Genomic DNA, 25,229 nt, shown 5'->3' on the forward strand with positions numbered 1-25,229 from the left:
CTCCCCTAGCTTCTCCCCTGAATTGGAGAGAGATAGAAGCTCGTTTTAATTGATGATGGAATAATTGATTACAATGTTATCTTTTTATTTTTAACTTTTTATAAGTTATTTATACTATATGAAGTAAGCACTCTGAAAACTTTATCGACTATTTTACCTATTATACATAAAGTTAGAAACTTTATCGCATTATTTATTTGGTGTAGGTAAAAATATTTTGTAGGTTTGTTTTGAAAAGAAAGTTAGAATTGAACATTTATTTCTTTTTAATCATTATTTACTAAATATGTTTATTAGTTTAGTGTAAATATCTTTCATATTTATCTTAAATTATTATATTGTTGCACGTTGTTTTATTTAATTTTTTATTTTTTACTTTAATATTGTAATATAATTTCAATTTGTTCCAAATTTCTATGTGATTCTTAATAGTTTTATGTATCAAGTTAATTTTTTTAGTTATAAACGTTGATTGTCGTCTGATTTTGATTTTGTTCAATGATAAAGTGGCAAATTTTCAAAATAACTTTCACAATGAAACAACTTTTACAATTACATTAAAAAAATCATTATTGATTAATGTTGATAATAAATTTGAATGGTTGTAGACTTCTTATACTACTATTAGAGAAACAATGTTGACATAAAGCTTAACTTATAATTCAATAATTTAGATTTAATAGTTAACTTTATAATTTAAAATTTAGATTTAATAATGAACTTCATAGTTTAAGTATTAAAAAATGTTGAAATAAATTAAGCTTAAATTATAATTTAATAATTGAATACAGAATTTAAGTAGGATGATTCTATTTGAAAAGATTAATTTAAAATTGAGTTTTAATGTAAATAAAATTCTAAACATAAAATAGGAAACAAATTTTTCATTAATTAAAAAATTAAGATTGAAGAAGAAAATGTGTAAATATACAATATGCCCATCTTTTAAATATTCTACAAATACACTTTCAATAGTATGAATTACAATTTGAAAGTATTCTATTTATAAATATTATTTATTTTAATAATGATCACGAAATAAAAATATTTTATTAAATAATTAAAATGCTAATATATATATTTACGTGTAATGTACGTAATATTAAAAACTAGTTAAGCGAAATAAACGAACATGAACAAGATTTTGAAGCTTATTTATTAAGTGATTTGAACAAAAAAATTTGACCAGTTCTTTTATGTTAATGAATAAGTTTATTTATGTTTGTTTAATACTTATTTAATAAATTATTTAAACTTGTTTATTGTTTCATTAGTATAAATCAATAAAATATTGTAGTTTGTATGCTTTTTTATAATACAATTATTAATATTTACATGACTATTTTATATCTAAAATGATATATATTTATTGTTTGTTTGTTTTCTTATTATTTATAAACATGTTTAATTATATGTTCATGAACATGTTTATTTAATGTTCATTTAACTTAAACAAACAAACATGAATACAAATAACTAAAAAAATAAACATTGAATTTATTTTGAAATTCTTAATGAATACTGAAAAAGCTTAAAAATAGACAAACGAACATGAATAAATGTCCGTTTGTTCAAACTCGTTAATTTATAGCCCTAAACGTAAGTATAATTTATCCTTATAATTATGATTTATAAATTATATGGTGATACAAGTGTTTTTTTATGAATTATTTTAATTATAAAATATAAATTTATTTAAACATTTAGTTATTAATATTCGTGATAAAAATAAAATATCATAATTTTATAAAAATGTGACTGAAAATATCATAACAATTTAATGAAATATTATTTTTGATAATCTTGCCTCTGGACAACCAATTACCAAAATATTATCTTCTAATCCAATAAACCAATAACATTCCACCTCGTAATTTAAATAAATAATCTTGCCTTCTTTGCCCTAACATCGAATGTATAAAAAATAAGATAGAGATACCTCTCCCCCGTTCCATTGATGTCACTAACCCTAATTATACTTACACACCTACTTCTCTTGTGATTCATTTTACACATTTAATTCTGAAGGCCGTTTTCATCTCTTTCTTAGCTTTTATTTAGTTTTAAATTCACTCCAAAAAAAAAAAAACACTGCACGGGAATCTCTTGTTCGAGGAATCCTTCACGGTACGAAATTCGTTCTTCAGATCTCTGAATGCTCACTGTTTAACTGTTCCTTGGTTTTTTCTTCTGGTAATGGCAGCTTAGTAGCGAACAAGGACTTCAAATTTGCTGCATTTTTCAGGTGAAAGCTTTTGATCCTCTCCTTCTCTTTCACCTTTTTCCAGTTCTGCCGACACGCTTGCTTTTACTTCTTTTCTTCTTGATTTAGTTGTATTAGTTTTCGTTTATTTAAGTAGATGTGGATTTTGGCCGTGTATCTTTTACTTTTTTACCGTTGAGATTGTGAAGAAAATCTGAAAACTGAAAAGTAAAATTTCAAACTTTCTTTATTTTAGTTTGCTTGTCTAGCTTCAATAGTTTCAGTCATCAATTTGTGTGTGTATTTTTTTTTATTGTTGAATTATTTTTTGGTCTTTTTTGTTAACTTATTATAACTAACAAGCTATTGATTATGTAGTGTAGTAACATTTTGACTGCCATTAATTGCAAGCTGTATTAGGATATTGAGAACGTTTGGTTGTTTTTAAAAGTCTACTTTAAAAAAAAAAAAAAGAAAAAGTTTAATGTTAACATGCTAAATATCGACGTTTTGGTTGCGTATGACTTTCGCAGATTTCCAGATTTAGAAACTTGGAATTTTAATTATTTTTGGGTCTAACGGAGATGGGAAAATCTCCAGCAAAATGGATCAAGACCTTACTTCTTGGGAAGAAATCTTCAAAGTCCAGTTTCTCAAAAGGAAAAGAGAAGCTGGTGAGGAAGTACTAATTATCTTCAAATATTAAATAGCTTTTGAAATGTTGCATTTTCTAATTTTGTTGATTATTATGTTCAGAAATCTGCAAATAAAGGTGAGGTTTTGGTTTCTTCCAAGGTGACTGTGTCTGACCTATCAGTGGATCCTCCATCAATTTCAGCACCTATTCTAGTGAATAGCGCTAGGAATGTGGTGGACTCTGAGAAGGGTATACCTGCCCAATTGCCAAATGATGGGGCAAATATTCCATCTCCAAAAGTGGATGGAAATGATGCCACAACTGGTAATTTTGGTAACCCAGAAAATCCTGATAGGATTGGGCTTGACCCAGCTGCTGTGACGGTACAGGCTGCTTTCAGAGGTTATCTGGTAGCTACTCTCCCTTTAAAAGTTACTTTTATACTTAAAGGTTATGCATAGTGATGAAACTTGTAAGCATTTTACTGCTGTAGTCTTCATTCAGTTGTATGAAAACTCTGCTGACTGTTATTGACAGTAACTTGAATACACTGTCATTGTTCTGCTTATTTTTCTAATATTGGAACCTTGCACTCTGCATCTTGCCTTATGTTGTTGATGATGATTGTTTTTACTTAAAGTTAAGGATATGTGAGGATTGGGTGACATGTGATAGATTCATACTTCTTTCATGGTATGATCTAGATCTTTTGTTTTATTGGGAGGTAGAACATTGAACCACTTATTGGTTTAACTGCTTGTATATGTCAGACTCTACAATTGGCTGGCTGTCTCTATGTTTTATATTTACTTCATGCTTCTTATTGTTTGTATGTATATTTAGCCCCTTGCTGTTGACAGAAACAAGCATAGGGAATCCATGTGAATGAAAATTTCTTAGGGGCCTGGATTACTATTTACAGTAACTTGGGTAGTATACAACTCATTTTACTAAGTTTCCCAGGTTAACACATGTATCAGTTTTGTACAAGCATCTGCTTGTTTAGAGATATTTGAATCTTAAATATTTGACAACCTACTGATTTTTAGTATTTGTATAAATTTTAAATGCAAATTTGGTTGGTATAGGTTTGCATAAAGTTTGATAGAAGTAGTGAATCTGCTGCCAACTTTTACACGCCCTTATACTAGGATTATTATCCTCTCTAAAATCACATAGTTTTATTGATGACAATATTATGTGTTGGAAGGCTCGCAGGGCATTTCGAACCCTCAAGGGCATTATAAGGCTGCAAGCAGTTATTCGTGGTCACTTGGTTAGAAGACAAGCTGTTGCTACTTTATGCTGTACATGGGGAATTGTTAAGTTGCAAGCACTAGCTCGTGGTCAAAAGGTCAGATGTTCAGATATTGCCATGGAAATACAAGAAAAACATCTAAGACTGCTTCAGGTGATTTTTATTACTGATCAGTGGATAATGGCTTGTTGTTTCTTGCTATCCTGACAATAACTGTAGACACTAGTTGTATGCCCTAGTTGAGTTTGTTGTTTATGCATAAGGTCTATGAGAATAAAGGTATTTTTGTGATTATATTGATATTAACATGGGCACTGATATCATAACCATTCAATAATAATAAAGGATTATTTTATTTCAGGTTCTTATCTGAAAATCAAAGTATACCTCCCTTTTGTTTCATTATGTGGCATTTTGAGTAGCTAATTGCACATAACATGCTTCTAAGCTGGGTACATTTTACTTCTTTAATTTAAGCAGGGTTCTAAAAGCTCGGATTCTATTGGAGTGAGCACATCTTCTAAGGTGAAGAATTTATCAAATAATGTGTTTGTTCAGAAGGTATGGTTTGCTTTCTCATAATACTATTGGATTCTTCTTACTGGTTAAAATGAGAACTTCTGTGCTGATAGAAAGCCCATGATATTTAGCCTTTAGGCAATTTTTAATGCTCCTAAGTTCCTGCTTTTGTCGCCACAGTAGTTGTCTAATGCATATTTTCTTAGCATATAATTGTTCCTGTTTCTTTTGTGTTTCAAACTTGAGCTTGTGCACCTTGATCTTTTGAATTGTTCCTTTTACTTTAAAGTTATAATTTTCTATTGCAGATATTCTTACACTTTGTTATCTTCAGTATTTTTTTCCTCTTTGGTGATTAATGTTTATAATATCAGTACAATAGAGGCATCTTTTGTAGTTAAACTCGCAAGTCAGGTCTAAATATCTGTATGCCCCATCTTTATCTCGAGAGCCTCCATGCCTAAGTCCTGTATCTCACCTGAGAATTGCAAATGCAAATGTATCAGTTGTTTATAGATCCCTTCTTGTTGTATCAAAATGATCAACTATTTTTTAAGCTTGTTTATCTATCTGCCTTTTTTCCTACTGTCAAATCTTGATAATGCTTACTTAATATATTCCTCTCAGTGGATTTAAATCTTAGAAAATGCCTTCAATTAATTGGGCCCCCATAAGTGGCACTTCCTTTCCGTTGAACCTCATGAAATGACAAACAAATAAAAAAAGAAATAAATCTTGTTATGCAAAGTGCTTAGACTTTAGAACTCTAGCATGACTAGTAAAAAAACTTTGCATGGAAGATTTAGTTCTGTTCCTTACCTCTTTTTCTTTAATATGTATGAACTTTGTTAGTGATTACTGTTTTTGATGTATGCCACTGTTTTCCTAGCTGCTGGCCTGTTGTGGATGCCAAGAATCATGGTGTCTTGACTTATGCCAGTTCTGCTATGTTTTTATTCACTGTTGTTCCAATCTGTATGTGACTGCATTTTCATCATTTCAGCTTTTGGCCTCATCACCTTCTGTATTACCTCTACAACTTCAATATGTTCCAGAGGAGCCTAACTCATCCTGGCAGTGGCTTCTACGATGGACAATGTCACATTTTTGGGTATCCCCTTTAAAACCAGTTAGGAGTGGAAAGACAAAACGAAGTATTCAGAAACTGTCCAATGCAAAAGTTGTTAATGGATCTAGTCATTCTACCTTGGAGCATGAAAAAAACAAACGAGGTCTGAGGAGAGTTTCTGGCAACTCAGCAGCAGATTCAGTTCGGAAGCATCCACAAAATGAGCTTGAGAGGGTTAAGCGCAGTTTACGAAAGCTTTCTGACTCTTCAAAGGAGGTTTCTGATAAGTCTGAAGTTTTTAATGAGAAAACAAAGAAGACTCTGAAAAAAACTTCTAATTCTAATGACCCTGATTTTTCAGAACAGGAATCCGCTGAGAAGATAAGAGATGTGACTGCAACACTATCAGAACTGTCAATTCTTGAGGCAGATCTGAAAATGTCCTTAGAAGATCCTTCTCTTGGTGAGCCTAATGTCTGTCCTGCAGTTGATTTGTCACCTGCTGAAAACAATCGTAAACTTGAGGTAATAGAGGAGTTAATCTCTAAAGACGAGCAGGTTGGTGATGAGAGCTCAAACACAAGCCAAAGAAGAGCTTCTTTCCCTGCAAAAATTGATAATCAGGCAAATGGGTTAAATCTCATGCCAAAAGTGCCCAGTTATATGGCACCAACTGAATCTGCAAAAGCTAGACTTAGGGGTCAAGGCTCCCCAATGTTTACCCCGGAGGCTGTTGATAAAAATGGGTTAAACAGGCGATATTCTCTGCCATCTTCAACCAATAGTAATACAAGTTCACAGTCCCCACATGGTCAAAGACGGGTTCGAGTAGCTGGCAAAGGTGCTAACATCAGTGACAAATCTCAATCATCCTCTAAAGATGCTAATGGTAAGCACCACTTTACATTGATGCCTCATTTGGTTACTAGTGTAATAATGTTTTATTCCCTTCTGTTTGTGTTTTTGTTTTGCTAAATGAGTATTACCCATGGATATGCTGCTTAGTTTTTCCCCATTCTTGAAGTAGGACAGAGAAACTGGCACCCTCTATTGTATAAAGTCATTTCTACATGTGTAGTTAAACATGCTCTTATGTGGTAGTTCTATGCTCTCCCTGTATGTTGCTTCTGCATGATGACTATCCCTTATTGTTGACTTGACAATTTCAGATAAGGTTGTCAGAGCTGAGTGGAGGAGGTAATTCTTGCATGGGGAATTGTTTCGATGAAGTTTCCATGGAGTTTGTGCACGGATGCTACTTAACAAAACTTCCCTTATGTGTTGTAAACTTCTGATGTTTGGTTGTAGAAGCAGGAGAGTGAATCATCTAATCTTTTGTTGCTTGGTGTATCTTTTTAAGTTTCCTTGGCACTTTCAGGTTTGTAGATGGGTAAATATTTTTAGATGTTACAGTTGGTTATTTGGTTTATTTGGTTCGTTTGTGTTTGTACGTAAAATTCTTTGGATCTCCTACCCACTCTTTTCTATCATTTAATATCATAGGAATAGAGTATGCTGATCTGCAAATCTGGCTAACCCTAGTTGTATTCTCTCGCCTAGGTGGAGAGACTAAACTCATCACTCAAACCTCAATTTTGATTTAAACATCATTTTTGAAGCCAATCCTTTTGTCAACTATCAATCGATTTTTGCTCCATCTCAGCTCTGACTAGAAGAGGGAAAGCTCGAATTTCGCTTCAAACCAAGTCTTTGGCATGGTGCCATTACAAAAATCGACTTTTGTTTATCAGGCAAGAGGTATACCGATGGTGATGACATGGATGAACATCATTCTAATTTTCATGGTTTCAAGACCCAAGCAACCCTGGACCTAAGATGGGTGAAATTGAAGTTAGATGAACATTTGCAGAACATGTTATCCACCGTCTCCTTTAAACATAATATATGGGTTGTCGTCAAGTGAATTTCTTGAAGGTCCCTACACCAAGTACTTCTCATTCACTCGAGGAAAAAAGAATCTAAAGACTGCAGTTATTCGGTTCACTGGTATGAAGATGAGAAACGATGCTCATTGGCCTTTCTGTCAGCTTCCCTGTGACATGCCGCAGCTTGAGACATCGTGGTTAATGTATTTACTTTAGTGAATCCGAATTAGAGTTATTTTTTATTTTTTATATTTTTTTTTGGAGGGGGTGGGGTTAGGCTGAGGCCATGCCAGAGAGCTTGCCAACACATTACAATTTCCAACATCTAGCAATTTTAAAAGATTTTGTTCCGCACCTTGGCCTTTTGTGGGTAAGAAATATTCTCGAGGCATGTCCATTGATGCAAAAGTTGGAATTGCATTCAAGTTTTTGGTTTTTGCAGACAATTTTAATTGATGTGGTGGAAATAACAGCTAGGATTGCATTATCTTTGATGATACTGCTCTAATTATTTACTAAGATGAAAAGGTTTTTCATCTTTTCTTTTGAATCCTGATAAAGTACAATGAACTGCAAAGCAGAGATTCTTCTGCATAGGCCATATGATTGTTATGATTAAAGGAACTTCAAGACAAACTGAAAATCATTTGGGAAGAACAGATGACAGCTCACATGAATGATCTACTCAAAAGCATACCAGAATTAATGTTGCTTCATAGTAAAAAGTCTTTTTTTTACTGCTAGCATTAGCATCTGTAGATTGTTTCTTGAAAATGATCGGAATCTAATGAAACTAAGGCACCATTCATTGGTGTTTAATATGAATGCCTTCTGTTCTTTTTTCCCCCCGGATAGCCGATTGAATAGAGATTGTCTTTTCCTCGACTGCTTTATTTTTTTGTTGAGTTTCACTGCAGCTAGACGATTGTGATTATATCGATGAAGAAACAGAAATAAACCGTCCTCCTGGCTGCCCCATTATCATCTAAGGCAGGTTTTTATAACTGGCAGACATGGATTCGTGAGTGAGATTTGGATTGCAGTTTATCTACTAAGCAATGCAATGGGACTTGAGAAAATGGTGATTGATCCATGTACCAGATCTTACGAAGGGTATGGAGGATGGGAAGTTAAAGAAACTTGTCCCAGGTGCTTTTCTGTGAAGGCAAAGGCTCTTTGGACATCTTACAGGCAAAGTTTGTGCACTTGTAGAACTGCTGATTCTTTGAACAGAAAATGACTTAATGATTGAAAAAATGATACGTGGAATGTGAAATAAACATGATAATATGTGTTAAGTTGAAGAAAGAAGATGACTATCCACCAACCTTGCCTTTTATAGTTATGGCTTCGTATGCTCATATTTGTAATCTGTGTCAGGTGCCAACCAGAGTTCCCCCAAACACTTCAGTAGGTCATCAGGGACCTCCCGTTTATCTAGGCTCTGGCAAGAGCAGACCCCATAACCCCAGTGAAGTGATCTAGGGAACTCAAGAGGACAGCTGACTCTCTATTTCTCCTTTGTGGTTAGATGATTAGGCAATAGGAAGCCAGCCTACCTATTTATAAGTGAAGGCTCTAGTGGCCAAGTAATTGTGACCCTTCAACAGATCGGACCGGCATTAGATATGAAACAAATCCACACATGGCAAGACTGAAACTGAATCCAACCAGAATTATGGCATTTGGGGACTAGAGATGAGGAGATAGAGAATATTCTTGAGGTGATTGGACTTGAGCTCTCCCCCACACCTTTTCCATGCTTCTATCATTGTCATAGTTCAAAAAGTGTTATATGCATTGCCCTTAATAACTTCGATATATCTGCCATTAATAGTCCAAGCTATCTTTAATTAGGAGTAGTCTGTGTATGTTTTTGACAATACATTAGTCAATTAACAGCTGCTTAGATTCTGTGGTGGTGAATAAAATGATGGATAGTGAATAAAAGTATATATGGCCAGAATTTTATGCAACTGAAGACCTCTAAAATCCCTCCCAAGGGTTCATCGGGCCTGTTATTGCGTCTAGATTAATTTTTCCCGAGCATCTTTTGTCTCGCATAAAATAAAAAGAACAACCAGAAATACTTACAGATAATCGAAAGTGTCTTACTGAATAATTGAGGTTAATTAGCCAATGTTTCCACATGAAGCAACCAGGAGAAGGAAGCTTAAAAAAAAGCTGATATTTTGAAGGTAATCTTTCAAAACTTTGGGTTACTTCCAACTGAAGTTTTCTTGTTTTTGAAGATACTCCAGCCATAACTTAATGCACACACAAAAAAAGAAAAATTATAGCAGGTTAAAGAGTTTTTAATTGGAATTGTTAGCTGCTACAGACTATCTCAATCACGTATATCATTGTCATTAGAAAGGAAGAATAATTGTTATAATAAAGTAAAATCTAGCAATTGGTATATTTATGGCATGTTTTATATGTTTTCATATGTTATAGTCAAATTAATATATTATGCATTATCTTTCTCCTAGGAAGGAACAGCTGACTGAGCAATAACATAACTACTGTTGTCTTTTGGAAAGGAAGTAGCTACAAAAGCCACCAGAAATTTCACAAAAATGTGCTGCTTTCTGTAGTTATTTATAATGGTGATTCAAATGGCTTATTGCTGCTAGATTTGATATGAAAGAACTACAACTTTAGCAATCATGGTGTTGCCCTTGATAATCTATATCAAAATGAACCAGATAGAGGTATTTGATTACCTACTAAAACTGATTTTTTTTTTTGTTCTCTTTGCATGGTAACTAATCATCCTTCTAGCTTAAATCGCTAGGAAATACGCATTTTTTTTTCGTTCTATCATTAAGCATAGTTTCAGGGCTGATTGGCAATACTAGATCGATTTTCTTGCAAGGTAAGGCTATGTTCATAAAACCATTTCTGTTATGCTTCTCAACAAATTGAAGGCAGAGACATTCTTTCTTTTGTGCTCCAATGAAAATGAATGGATCTAATCAGTTAAATTGCCCCATGGCATGATCCAAGCAACAGGAAATTGTTTCAAATACTCTCTTAACCGGCAAAGATGGAGTTTTTCTGTTGCACCAACCTGATTGACATTGTTTAAGGTAGAAACTTATGGTCTAATTTGAAATGCCAAATCTGGGAATCTGGCTTTTGGAGATCTTGATGTTCGGATATCTCTAAGTCCCAGCCTTGGTTATATATATTTCCAAAATTAGCTTTTTAATTAAGCATAATTCCTTGGTGGTATCTGTTTCTTTATCATACTTTTGTATTCTTCTTCTATTTCTTTCTTGTACTATTGCCTTAAAGTCATAAGACCGTTTGACCATTTCCATTTACAGTCACTAGCAAACTGATGAAGGAGGGAGACCAATCAAATAGCAGAAGCAACAATGCTGTTGCGAAATGACCATCCGTGCTATCTGCGAACCGCGAGCTCACCAAATGTGTGAGCTCACCAAAAGATGCGAGCTCACCAAGACTGTGAGCTCACCTGTAACACTCCTAGCCCGTATCCATAGCCGAAACAGGGTTACGAGGCATTGCTGACCCATCACAACATAAATCATACATATATGCATTCATAATCAAAATCCATTTAACACATTCACAATGTCGCTTATAAGGCCTTATAAGACCTTAAAACATGCTTATAAGAGATTTGGAACTAAACCGATAACATTAGCAAACTTTGGAAAACATAGAAAATTTTCTTGCATTTAAGGGTCACACGCCCGTGTGAATAGGCCATGTGCCTCACACGGCCGCCAAACACGTCCGTGTCACAGGCCGTGTGAAAACAGGCATACATATTGACTTGCACCACACAGCTGAGGACACGCCCGTGTGCCATGGCTGTGGGAAAACTGGAGGGGTTACTGACTTGGGTCACATGGCTGACCACACGCCTATGTGCCAGCCTGTGTGCCACATATGGCCAGTAGACACGTCTGTGTGTCTAGACCATGCCAAACCTGTAGGGTATACTGACTTAATTCGAAAGGGTACCCTAGGGGACACACGGCCGTGTAACGTGATCGTGTGTCACACACGGCTTAGACACACGTCCGTGTCTCTGCCCGTGTGGACAAAAATAGGTCATTTGCCAAGCCAATTTGCCACCCTTTTCTCATGCATTCCTAGCAACCAAAATGGTACCATTCTATTTTATTTATAGATAGCCAAAACATGCCAATTCATACACAATTCATGCCGACTACCCTCAATCATTTCAACTGCTAAATTTCATATTCAAAACATACCAAATCATTATGTCAAAATCATTAAAACTTACATAAGCTCCAAATGCATTTACTCATCATCTTATCATCTAATTCAAATCTCAAAATAACACTAATTCAATACCTTATTCTCATACCATACTATGCCAAATTCACAAGGCATACCATTCACATTACATAGCATATATAAACACATTCAATGAGTAAAATTCACATCCCACGACTTTACCAAATACAAGCCAAATCACATGGCTATAATTTCATAACACAAAATGTACCATAATTATACATGCCATATACCAAATATATAAAGCTTCAAAAGTACCAATGAAATGATCGATAGTGCGATGACAATTCCCGACGATCCCCGAGTTTGAGCTAGCTTTGGATTCACTATAAAAACGAGGTAAGCTATAAAGCTTAGTAAGTTCGTATTGAATATACTCAACAGTTCGTAAATAAAAATCATCAATTTGAACTAATTAATGTCTAAATCATGGTAACCGACAAATTTTCCTCATACTTACTCAAATGTTTATGAACAAGTTTATAACTTCTTCTATTTGGATTTCATGCTTTATATGTACATACTTGTACAAATTCATATCAAAATACTATCGAATACTTGATATCTCGCACACTAAGTGCCAAAACATAATCGAAGTTACTATAATCGTGCACACTAAGTGCCATCCAAAGCTATCTCAGTCTCGCACACTAAGTGCCATATATAACTGAAGTTATTCCGATACGCACACTAAGTGCTATATATAGCCGAAGCTATCTCGAAACGCACATTAAATGACAAACATAGTCGATTTATCGTTGTACACAACTGTAGTCTCATATATACAATTTATGCAATTAATAAAGCATTTAAACATAATTTTATCAATGTTTATCACGTATGAACTTACCTCGGATACCAAAATGATGAATTGAATTATTTAGTCGATAACTTTAGTTTTTCCCCGATCTAGATCCGAATTCCTCCTTTCTTGATCTAAATGTATTCAAAATTAAATTATTCAATCACATATTTATTCAATTTAGTCTAAAACACTATTTAAGGAATATTTACACTATTGCCCCTAACATTTCACATTTTTACAATTTAGCCCTTATTGCATAATATCACAAAATTCACAAAATTTCATTACACCCATGCCTAGCCGAATTTCATGTAGGTCCCTAGCAGCCCAAAACTTTCATTTATTTCAAAATTTAACCCCTCAATTTACACTTTTCTCAATTTAATCCCTGATGTGCATTTTTACTCAAAATCACTTAACAAAACATGTATATCAAACACCAAGCTTTCATAATTCATCATTAAACATCCAAAAACACATGAATTCATCAATGGGAACTTTCAAAATCATCAAAACTTTCAAAAATTAGGGCATGGGCTAGCTAGTACTCAAAGCAACGATCACAAAAACATAGAAATCATAAAAAAATCAAGCTCAAAACATACCTTAATCAAGCTATGCAAGTGTAGAATATCAAAGCCCTAATTTAGCTTTCTTCTTTGCTTCATTCTGCCATAAAAGATGAAATGAAGCTTAACTTTTAACTTTTTTTTATTTAATTTAACTTATTTACAAAATAACATATTTATCCTTAATGAATAAACATTAAAATCCCACTAACTATAGGCATAATTGTCCATCCATTATTCAAATGGTTTTTTAGCATCATAAGGGCTTCACATTTAATAAACCATAGCAATTAGGCACTTTTAACTTATAGCATGCTACTTTTGCATTTTACGCGATTAAGTCGTTTAGTCAAATTAACACTTAAACGATAAAATTATTTCACAAAACTCTCAACAATATATATTTACATCCTATAAACACCAAAAATAATATTAAAATAATTTTCTAACCTGAAATTTTTAGTTCCGAAACCACTGTATTGATTTAGCTAAAATCGTGCTATTACATCACCTGCGAACTGCGAAATGCGAGCTCACCAAAAAATACGAGCTCACCAAGATCGTGAGCTCACCAACATTGTGAGCTTACCAAGCATGAGAGCTCACCTGTGAGCTCTTCACTCTACAAGTTGCCAACTTGCACTGAAACTGTGATAAATTTTAATTAAATATTTTGGCAGACGATTAGACAAAAACAACGACCGAAAAAGAAAGTTATATGAATCTAGTCACTTAATTAAGCCAAGTAATATTTTATTATTATTTTTAGCCTAATTAAGGAAATTTTTTCAATTAAGCCAAATATTAGTATTTTAATGAAATAGTTCACCAAAATTAACTTCTCTATTTTTCATCTTTTTACTTCTATTTCAACCTCTTCTTTTTAAAAATTCAATAATTGGTATCAGAGCCATTTATCTTTGAGGCCTGTTTTTCATAAAAAATATCTTTAACAAACTTTACACCACCATCACCCCTTGTTTTTACAAGTGAAAACCACCACATCTGGTAGTAAAAACGAAAACCTATATTCAAGCCTTTGATCTCTAGGAGGTTGTAAATGCTGAAATAGAACCACTAGTGTTGAGGCCAAATCCCATTCTTGCTCAAATGAAACAGCAGGAATGTGCCAAAATACATAAGGTGATATCTAGCCTACAAAATGGTGTCTCAGATGTAATCACAAGAATATAGCCTGTAAAACTCCCAAACAAGCTTAGGATAAGCTTAAAGAGGAGTTCCAGGGATCACAAAAGACAAGCTGATAGCAGTAGATGATAAATCTCAGACGAGATTTTGAAACCTAAAGAAAAAGGAAGTTGAGACGGTGAAGTAATATTCATAACAAATCATGGTAGTGGTGAACTAGATAAGACTGCTAGGTGATCAGTTCCTTGATAGTTGAGTAGTTGAGAAGGTGACTGCCACATTTCCTAAGAGATACGAATCAAAGATGTCCTTATTGGAAGATTCAAGGGATCTATCAACCATTTCACTCTCAGAGCTAATTAATGTTTTGTATGCTCCAGAACAAAAAAGGGCAAGCAGAGAAGAAATATATTGTTGAATGAGCTTTTCAAGCTAAAAACAGAGAGGCTACGAGCTCCTTAAGTTAGAAAGCAAAAAAGGGCTAGTTAGAAAAAAAGGAGAAGTCAAATAAAGATAGTGGAAAGAAAAAGTATCCACCGTGTTCGCACATCAAGAAGTTAGGTCATCCTGAAAAATTCTGTTGGTTCAAGCGTGATGCTCAATGAAAAATATGCAAGTAGCTTGGTCATGTAGATAAAGTATGGAAAAATAAAGGGCATACTCAACAACAAAATGTAGAGGCATAGACAGCAGAAGCAAAAGAACTGATGTTCATAGCCTCCTGCGAAGCCCAGCTCGCAACATCATGCGAACACACCAACGGAATAAAAAAGAATTGACTCGTAGATAGTTAGTGTACAAGTCATATGACAACAGACGTGAGCATCTCCAAGAATGTTGACAAAATGTTTCATTCCAAGGTGAAAGTTGGAAATGGCCAATATATTGAAGCAGTTGGAAAAGGAGATGTTTTAATCAAAACTCCATCAGGTACTAAACTTGTCACAAATGTTCTTTTAGTCCTTGACATAGAATGAAACCTGCTAAGTATAGGACAACTACTCGAGAAAAATTACTCCGTGGTATTCAAAGACAACAAATAGCTAATTCTTGATCCAAGTGAATGCGAGCTCATATCAACAAAGATGGCAGACAGAAGTTTTGCTATCAACTGGAACTTAGCAACTTCAGCAGCGTAAACCAGCTCGCTGAATGAAACAAAACTTTGGCACAAAAGAATAGGACATGTTGACTACAAATCCTTAAGTCTAATCTCCAAGAATAACCTGGTTGAAAATTTGTAAAAAATGGCTGATCATGAAGATGTATGCGTGATACGTGATATTCGTGACAGGTTTTAAATTTTTATAATGAACCATTCTTGAAACTAACTATTATCACGATGAAGGCAAGTGTACCTATCGTACAGTAGTATAGCTTTAGCAAGACCAGATTGTCGAACCCAAAAGAACTAAAAGTACTAGTAATAACTGTCTTTTTACTATCTAGCTTAAGAATAATGGGGTTTATTTTAACTAGCTAATTAACTAAATTAAGAATTCATAGAAAATAGAATTAGGGAATTACTTGTGGAAAACTCGATTGATTGAGACAATACCTAAGGAAAAATCCACCTAGACTTCACTTGTTATTTGACTCTGAATCAGACAATTTATTCATTTGACTTGATCCGTAGAAATCCTTAAGTTATATTATTATCTCTCTCGATACTAACAACGTCTAACCCTAGGTTGAGTAATTGAAATCTCTTTCTAATTAACTCCCTAGGGTTGCATTAACTCGATCTATAGATCCCCTTATTAGGTTTCACCCTAATCCGGCAAAATCTTGTCACCCTATCTCTAGGCGCGCAACCAACTCTGCTTAATTATGACAAATGTACTCTTAGACAGGGTCTATTCCTCCTTTGAATAAGAGCTTAACTTGAATCAATATCCTGAAATATCAAAACAAGAATTAAGAACACATAATTAAGAACAAGTCAAATATTTATCATACAATTTAGATAATAATAACAAGATCTATCTTAGGTTTCATTCCCCTTAGGTATTTAAAGGTTTTAGTTCATAACTAAAAAGGTAAATATCTCAGAAAAATAATGAATACAAAACATAAAGAAAAACCCAAAACTCCTAAAGGGAAATTAAGGGGAGATCTTCAGTCTTGATAATGAATCCGACTTTTGAGATGGATCAATCGACTTTCCTTGAGCAGTTCCCTGCTTCCCTCACTGTGTGTCCCCTTTTCCTCCTCGTTTAGGGTGTATTTATAGGCTTTGGAATGCCTAAGAACCCTCAAAATTAGCCATTTTCTGAATTGGACTAAACTTGGGCTCGGCAGGGACACGCCTGTGTGACACATCCGTGTGCGATTACTTCAGGCTGTGGTCAAGCCTGTTAATGAGGCATGAATGTGTGGTCCACCCATGTGAGTCGTGCTTCTATTCTGCCAAATTGACACGGTCGCGTGGTCTGCCCGTGTGAGGAGGTCCAGGCTGTGTTGATTTCGTACGTTGGCCCATTTTCTCCGTTTTTGGCCCATTTCTCGTTCCTTTCACTCTCCTATGCTCACCTAAGTATAAAATATGAAATTAAGGCATTAGGAGCATTGAATTCACCAATTTTAAGGAAAAATCTTCCATAAAATATGCTAAGCATGGGATAGAAATATGTATAAATTATAATTTATTAAATACTCCCACACTTAAGTATTGCTTGTCCTTAAGCAAAATACTCAACTCATAATCAAAATAAATTCTTCTCAACTTATAATTTCTATCGTTAATATCTCAAAATAATCCATAGGTAATCATACATTGAAAATTCAACCGAAAGAATATCAAAGTTTCAAGAATTCCAAGTTGAGTATTTTATCATGAAATCAGAGGTGTCTCCCCACATCTAAGTAATTACCTTTGATTCAAAATATCACAGTGTTTTACATCCTCACTAAAGATTCACTCAAATCACTTGAGGTGTTTAAGGACAATAAGTGAAGCACTCAATAGTCAATAATGAAAAGTCATTACCATAGGCTTGCATGAAAATCAAATCTCCACCACTATAAATTAAGATGTAACATCAATCAAAAGGTCTTTAGAGGGTTGTAACATGGTCTTGGTTAGAGGGTGTGGTCACAAACTGAAAGAAAGGGTTAGAATCGAGATTGAATTGAAAAATTGCCTAACTAAAAAAATGACTAGTCATCAACTGCGTACAACAGTGTTTTTTCTCAGAATATGAAATTTAACTTCTTTAGCTTAGAAGATCACTACTACTAATATGTATACATGTTTTTTTTAATAATAACAAATTACAAAATAGAATAAAACATAGCTAAGCAACTATTCCAACTCAAATCTCAACAAAAATAGGGATTAAATTAATTTAGGAGATTTCAACAATAATGAGTTATGGGTTAGTTTGCTTTTTCCACGCCCGCGTATGTAAGCGCACGCCCGTGTTAAATTGACAGGTTCACCCACAATTTCAAAACACGGGCGTGTTGCATGCCCGTGTTATTTTGGAAGTTTCACCCACGGCCATGTCACACGGCCGTGGCTACTTATCGCATCTGTGTTAGGGAAGAAATTTTTTCCCTGTTTCCACACGGCCGTATCGCACGGTCGTTTTGCATCCCGTGGTATGTGCACGGCCTACGGCACGCCCGTGTCCCTGGCCGTATGGTTCTGAAAAACCCGTGTTCAATGATTTGGTTAGTATGTTAGATTTTAAAAACTAAAATTTAAAGAAAGTGATATTATTAGAGCTCGGGTTGCCTCAGGAAAAGTGCTTATTTAAAGTCTAAGCTAGACTTACCTGTCCATTGAATGGTCATTGTGGTTCGAGGAATTTATACTCCTCATTCCTGCTATGAATCTTATCAAAATAAGGTTTTAGGCGGGTATTGTTTACCTTAAAAGTGCGAACTTAGGATGATTTACCTCGACCGTACCGAATGAGAAAATGCTAAGTACCGCAAGACAGATTTCTTCATTCGGTTTGGTAGTGACAATGTGAGGATCTGCAGCATCTAATAAAACTTTATCTCCAACCTTAAGTTTCTTTGGAAATGTATTGAGCTTATCCTGGCGTAGTTTTAGTTTATCGTGTGTTCTCGGTTTATGTGTTCGCCATTCATCTAGCTTCTCGATTTGTAGCCTTCGTTCTTCGTGAATAGGTCCTTTACTATTGCTTGAAAATGGCTCATGTACTTCCTTCAAACTCATTTCCTGGAAAGTAGGTTGCACCATATTGTCAGTTTTAGTAGAATAGTTTAGACAATCACCTTCAATTTTCGATGTGTTGCCGAAATTACGAGCTTGAAGGGTGATTGGTTCGTCTCCTACACAAAGTGTAAGCTCACCTGTGCCAACATCAATAATCGTTCTAGGAGTCGCTAAAAAGGGCCTTCCTAAAATCAAAGAAGTGTTGCTATCCTCCTCTATGTCTAGAACAACGAAGCCAACAGAAATATAAATTTATTGATTTTAACTAGCACATCTTCAATAATACCCCTAGGAAATCTTATAGTTTTATCTACTAATTGAATGCTTATCCTAGTCTGTTTGGGTTTCCCAAGACCTAATTGTTTGAACATTTTGTAAGGCATGACGTTAATACTAGCCCTTAAATCAGCTAATGCATTATTAACATCTAAACTACCGATTAAGCAAGGAATTGTAAAACTCCCTGGATCTTTTAACTTATTGGGTAGCTTATTCTGTAGAATAGCTGAGCAAACTGCGTTTAGCTCCACATGCGACCTGTCATCTAACTTTCGTTTATTTGCTAGAAGCTCCTTTAAAAATTTCATTACGTTTGGCATCTGCGATAGAGCTTCAATAAATGGTAAGTTAATATGTAATTTTTTAAGAGTTTAAGGAATTTACCAAATTGTTCATCTGAGCAGTTTTTCCTTTTTGCATTAGGATATGGCACACGAGGTTCTATTCTGTACTTACCGGTTTCTACTTATTGTGGTTTACCTCACCTTTACCTTTGCTTATCTCAGTTTCTTGCCTTGGTTCAGGTTCAAGTGTGACTAACCCTTCCTCATCTTGACTAGTAATCGCGTTGAGTTGCTCCATTGGGTTAGATTTTGTGTTGCTTGGCAGGCTACCTTGTGGTCGTTCAGAAATCAACTTGGCAAGTTGTTTGATCTGAGTTTCGAGCCATTGGATCGATGCTTGTTGATTTTTAAGTGTTGTCTCGGTATCTTGAAAATGAGTTTCTGACATCGATATAAACTTTGAGAGCATCTCTTCAAGGTTCGGCTTCTTTTGTTGTTGGTAGGGTGGTTGTTGGTAGCCTGGAGGTGGTCTCTGATTTCCTTGGCCTCCCCATGAGAAATTTGGGTGGTTCTTCCAACCTACATTGTAAGTGTTACTATATGGACTGTTTTGAGATCGAGGATTATTACCCATGTAGTTTAACTGCTCGTTCTCCATATTGTGGCCATAATATTGGTATTTTGAATTACTTGATCCGCCTCCACTTGCTTCGCACTGCATTACTGGGTGAACCTGTGAAAAACTAAGAAAACCATCAATTTTCTTATTCAAGAGTTCTACCTGATTAGAGAGCATGGTGACCGAATCGACGTTATAAATACCAACTGTTTTTGTTGGCTTTGTCCTCATAACTTGCCACTAATAGTTATTCAGTGACATCTCCTCTATAAATTCATAAGCATCTTCAGGTGTTTTATTATTGATGGTTCCGCCTGCAGCTGTGTCAACTATTTGTCGAGTCGAAGGATTCAGGCCATTATGAAAGGTTTGAACCTGTAGCCAAAGCGGTAACCCATGGTGAGGGCATCTTTGCAAAAGATCTTTGTATCTCTCCCATGCATCGTAGAGTGTTTCTAAATCCATCTGCACAAAAGAAGAGATATCATTACGTAATTTAGCCGTTTTACCCGGTGGAAAATATTTAAGTAAAAACTTTTCGATCATTTGTTCCCAAGTAGTAATTGACCTTCGTGGTAACGAGTTCAACCACTGTTTAGCTTTGTTCCTTAAGGAAAAGGGAAACAACCGAAGACGTACGGCATCATCAGAAACGCTATTGATTTTAAATGTATTGCATAGTTCCAAAAAGTTTACCAAGTAAGCGTTGGGATCTTCGTCCTGCAAAACATCAAACTGAACAAATTGCTGTATCATTTGAATTGTGTTAGCTTTCAGTTCAAAAGTATTTGCATCTACAGCAGGTCTAACTATGCTCAATTCAGTTCCTGTTAAAGAAGGTATAGCATAATCATACATAGTGCACGAAGTAGGATTTTGATTAACAGCAATCGCAGGAGGTAGCAGATTTTCTTGGTTCTCAGTCATCTCCTCGGTTGTGGTTTGAATATTGTCCTCTTGCTCGTTCTCTATGTATCTGGTTTTTGCGAACTGTGCAATCGATCTCACTATCAAAAAGTAATGGTCCTGACGGGTTTCTTCTAGTCATAAACTATAAGAACCTACCGGAAAAAGGGAAAAGAAAGAATTAGTAATAAAAATTAGAATAAAATTTAAATTGCAGTAAAAGTAAATGGCTAAAGTAATAAAAATCGAATGTTCCTAATATCTTAGTTCCCCGGCAACGGTGCTAAAAACTTGATACGTGATATTCGTGACATGTTTTAAATTTTTGTAATAAATCGTTCTTGAAGCTAACTATTATCACAATGAAGGCAAGTGTACCTATCGTATAGTAGTATAGCTTTAGCAAGACCGGATTGTCGAACCCAAAGGAACTAAAAGTACGAGTAATAACTGTCTTTTTATTATCTAGCCTAAGAATAATGGGGTTTGTTTTAACTAGCTAATTAACTAAACTAAGAATTCACAGAAAATAGAATTAGGAAATTACTTGTGGAAAATTCGATTGATTGAGACAATACCTAAGGAAAAATCCACCTAGACTTCACTTGTTATTTGACTCTGAATCGGACGATTTATTCATTTGATTTGATCCGTAGAAATCCCTAAGTTATATTATTCTCTCTCTCGAGACTAGCAACGTCTAAGCCTAGGTTGAGTAATTGAAATCTCTTTCTAATTAACTCCCTAGAGTTGCATTAACTCGATCTATGGATCCCCTTATTAGGTTTCACCCTAATATGGCAAAATCTTGTCATCCTATCTCTAGGTGTGCAACCAACTCTGCTTAATTATGACAAATGTACTCTTAGACAGGGTCTATTCCTCCTCTGAATAAGAACTTAACTTGAATCAATATCCTAAAATATCAAAACAAGAATTAAGAATACATAATTAAGAACAAGTCAAATATTTATCATACAATTCAAATAATAATAACAAGACCTGTCTTAGGTTTCATTCCCCTTAGGTATTTAGGGGTTTTAGTTCATAACTAAAAAGGTAAACATCTTAGAAAAATAATGAATACAAAACATAAAGAAAAACCCAAAACTCTTGAAGGGAAATTGAGGGGAGATCTTCAGTCTTGATAATGAATCCGGCTTCTGAGATGGATCAATCGGCTTTCCTTGAGCAGTTCCCTGCTTCCTTCTCTGTGTGTCCCCTTTTCCTCCTCGTTTAGGGTGTATTTATAGGCTTTGGAATGCCTAAGAACCCTCAAAATTAGCCATTTTCTGAATTGGACTAAACTTGGGCTCGGCAGGGACACACCCGTGTGCGATTACTTCAGGCCGTGGTCAAGCCTGTTAAAGAGGCACGGGCGTGTGATCCACCTGTGTGAGTCGTGCTTCAATTTTGCCAAATTGACACGACCGTATGGTCTGCCTGTGTGAGGAGGTCCAGGCTGTGTTGATTTCGTACGTTAGCCTATTTTCTCCGTTTTTGGCCCGTTTCTCGTGCCTTTCACTCTCTTATGCTCACCTAAGTATAAAATATGAAATTAAGGCATTGGGAGCATCAAATTCACCAATTTTAAGGAAAAATCATCTATAAAATATGCTAAACATAAGATAGAAATATGTATAAATTACGGTTTATCAATGCGAAATATGTTAGCTTGGGAAACAGGCGAGGTCTCCATTTCTTGAGAACACAACATGGAGAGCCATTGAAAAATTAAACTTCGTACATATTGACATTTGTAGACCCATGAAGACAAGTTCTCTAAATGGAAGTAGGTACTTTGTGTTGTTCATAGATGATAGTACAAGGTTTTGTTGGGTGTACTTCATGAAGAACAAGTGCGAGGCGGCTGAAATCTTCTTCAAGTTTAAAGCTATGGTTGAAAACCAAAGTGATTGCAAGCTCAAAATGGTAAGATAAGACCATGACACAGAATACACACCAAAAAAGTTTGAAAAGTTCTATGAAAAGTCTAGTGTTCACCATCAATTAAGTAATGTATACACTCTACAGAAAAATGGAGTTATTGAAAGAAAGAATAGAACTGTGATGAATATGGCTCGCTACTTACTGTTTGAAAGTAAATTGTCAAATGATTTTTGGGCAGAGGCAGTAAACACTACTGCTTACCTGCTAAACAGACTACCTACTAAAACTGTTGAAGGGAAGACACCATTTGAAGCCTGGTATGGTTTTAACCTTCTATTTCACATTTAAAAGTATTTGGTTGCATCTAGTTTGTTCATGTCACAAAAGAGAAAAGAAGCAAGCTTGGAAGTAGATCGCAGCCAAGGATAATTGTTGGATATTCCAATGTTAAGAAAGGATACAAAATCTATAATCCTTTCACCAAAAAGGTGATTATAAGTAAAGATGTAAAGTTTGATGAAATATAGAATTGGACTGTAACAGAGGAGGAGATGTATGAACAATGGAGTCCAAGACCAGATCTGCGAATCACTGTAAACCAAATTGAAAATGATGCAATTGATGAACAACCAGTGCAAGGAACCAGTTCCATTATTAAAATCTATCAACAATGTAATCTGGTGAAGCAAGAACCAGTTACCCTTGTTGCAAGGTTAAACACCATAAAACTACTAACTCTTGCTGCTCAAAAGGGTTGGAGAATACATCAGTTGGATGTGAAGTCAGCCTTTTTAAATGGTTATTTGAAGGAAGAGATTTATGTCGAACAACCACAAGAGTTCACAGTACCTGGGTGTGAGACCACGGTGTATAAACTGCACAAAGCGCTGTACGATTTGAAGCAAAAACTAAGAGCATGGTATGAAAGAATTGACAATCACCTTACAGAAATGGGTTTTGAAAGAAGCATCAGTAAGCCCACTTTATATGTGAAGAAAGCTGTTAATAAAATGCTCCTCATTATTTCATTATATGTTGATGATTTACTTGTAATTGGTAGCAACAAGAAACTGGTAATTATATTCAAAGATCAGATGCAAGACAAGTTTGAAATGTCAGACTTAGGTGAAATGACATATTTCCTTGGTCTGAGGTGAACCAAGCTCACAATGCAATCTTCATAAACTAGAAGGGGTTCGCTATAAAAATCCTACGAAGATATAGCATGGAAAGTTGCAAACCTACGAACATCCCTATTGCTCATGGTGAGAAGCTCACCAGAAATGAAGATGTTGAAAAGATTGATGAAAGAAGCTACAAAAGCTTGGTGAGATGTCTGCTTTACTTGACAGCATCTAGACTTGACATCATGTTTGTTGCAAGTCTGTTGTCAAGGTTTATGCATTGTTGTAATGTGAACCACCTCGAGGCAACAAAAAGAGTTCTACGGTACATAAAAGGAACTTTAGATCATGGAGTGAAGTTTATGAGGACTGAAAAGATCAAGCTACTTCGGTATTCAGACAGTGATTGGGTTGGATCTTCTGAAGACATAAAAAGTACTTCAAACTATTTCTTCACTTTAGGATCAAGTGTTTTTTGTTGGAGCTTGAAGAAGCAAGAAACAGTATCACAAAAAACTGCTGAAGCTGAGTATGTCAAAGCTGCAACAGTTATAAATCAAGCCATTTGGTTGAGAAAATTGCTCAATGATTTAAATTTGAAGAAAGAAGAAGCAACAAAGTTCAAGTGTGATAACTAATCAGTTGTTGCAATTGCAAAAAATCCAGTGTTCCATGGTAGAACAAAACACTTCAAAATCAAGTATCACTTTGTGAGAGAAGTGGAGAAAGCCAAAGAAGTCACACTAGTTCACTACAGGTCACAGGACCAGTTAGCTACTATTCTAACAAAAACCCTTATGAAGATGATGTCTGAAAAGCTGTGTTATGATACAGGAGTTTGAAGCATGGAGGTTAATGAGGAGTGTTGCAAAATGACCATCCATGTAATACCCATAACCCATACCCGTCGATAGAACAAGGTTTCGAAGTATTACCAGAACATCTAAAGCATATTTCAATTCATTCATGCAAATCACTATTCATTAACTGAGATTATTCATAACTTCCCTTAATTGTACCCTCGAGGTCCAATAGGAGCATTAGAATCGAGTTGGGACTTAATCAGGACCTCTAAGAATTTTTCACGAAATTACAAATTTTTTTTGCAAGGCGCTGGGCTCACATGCCCGTGTGGTCCAAGGGACACGCCCGTTCGACCCTGGGACACGCCTATGCAAGAGGCCGTATTCGATCCCGTGTAACTCTCTAACTTACACACACGGCCATGCCACACACCCGTGTGCTAGGCCATGTGGTTAATTAATTTAATTTGAATTAGGTGTAGGTTTCACACAGCCAGGACACATGCCTATGTTTCAAGCCATGTGGCACACATGTCTGAGAAACATGCCCATGTCTCTGCCCGTGTTCCCAAATCTAAGCATTCTATTTCTCAAAATTTAAGTGCAGGGGACATACAGTCTAACCTCGCACCTGTGTTACCAGGCCGTTTGATTCACATGGTCTAGACACACGCCCGTTTGGAAAAAATGAAGCCATTTCCTAGCTTCATTTCTTACCCACAATCACCCAAAACCTGCACA

The 25,229-nt window shown here is 35.2% G+C and overlaps 2 protein-coding genes, 1 long non-coding RNA gene and 1 other non-coding gene across 4 annotated transcripts; 3 read left to right on the forward strand and 1 right to left on the reverse strand.

Moving 5' to 3' along the window:
- Positions 1–1,838: 1,838 nt before the first annotated feature.
- On the forward strand, positions 1,839–7,143 carry LOC108489389 (protein IQ-DOMAIN 29-like). Its single transcript, XM_017793920.2, has 8 exons — positions 1,839–2,127; positions 2,204–2,245; positions 2,737–2,877; positions 2,960–3,250; positions 4,051–4,251; positions 4,579–4,659; positions 5,621–6,575; positions 6,856–7,143. Exons 3-8 carry the CDS (start codon positions 2,788–2,790, stop codon positions 6,885–6,887), a joined length of 1,650 nt encoding a protein of 549 aa, XP_017649409.1. The 5' UTR covers positions 1,839–2,127; positions 2,204–2,245; positions 2,737–2,787; the 3' UTR covers positions 6,888–7,143.
- A 913-nt stretch (positions 7,144–8,056) lies between these two features.
- On the reverse strand, positions 8,057–9,103 carry LOC128286714 (uncharacterized). The gene is made up of 2 exons (XR_008277350.1): positions 8,671–9,103; positions 8,057–8,576 (listed from the first exon to the last, which is right to left on the reverse strand). It is a non-coding gene; the product is annotated as an uncharacterized LOC128286714 (long non-coding RNA).
- Positions 9,104–20,156: 11,053 nt separating this feature from the next.
- LOC128287445 (small nucleolar RNA R71) lies at positions 20,157–20,263 on the forward strand. Its single transcript, XR_008278145.1, has one exon. It is a non-coding gene; the product is annotated as a small nucleolar RNA R71 (small nucleolar RNA).
- Positions 20,264–23,786: 3,523 nt separating this feature from the next.
- LOC108487777 (secreted RxLR effector protein 161-like) lies at positions 23,787–24,323 on the forward strand. Its single transcript, XM_017792137.1, has one exon. The coding sequence runs from the start codon at positions 23,787–23,789 to the stop codon at positions 24,321–24,323; it is 537 nt and encodes a 178-aa protein (XP_017647626.1).
- Positions 24,324–25,229: the final 906 nt, after the last annotated feature.

This window comes from Gossypium arboreum, chromosome 13 (assembly GCF_025698485.1).
Source record: "Gossypium arboreum isolate Shixiya-1 chromosome 13, ASM2569848v2, whole genome shotgun sequence".
Classification (NCBI taxonomy): Eukaryota; Viridiplantae; Streptophyta; class Magnoliopsida; order Malvales; family Malvaceae; genus Gossypium; species Gossypium arboreum.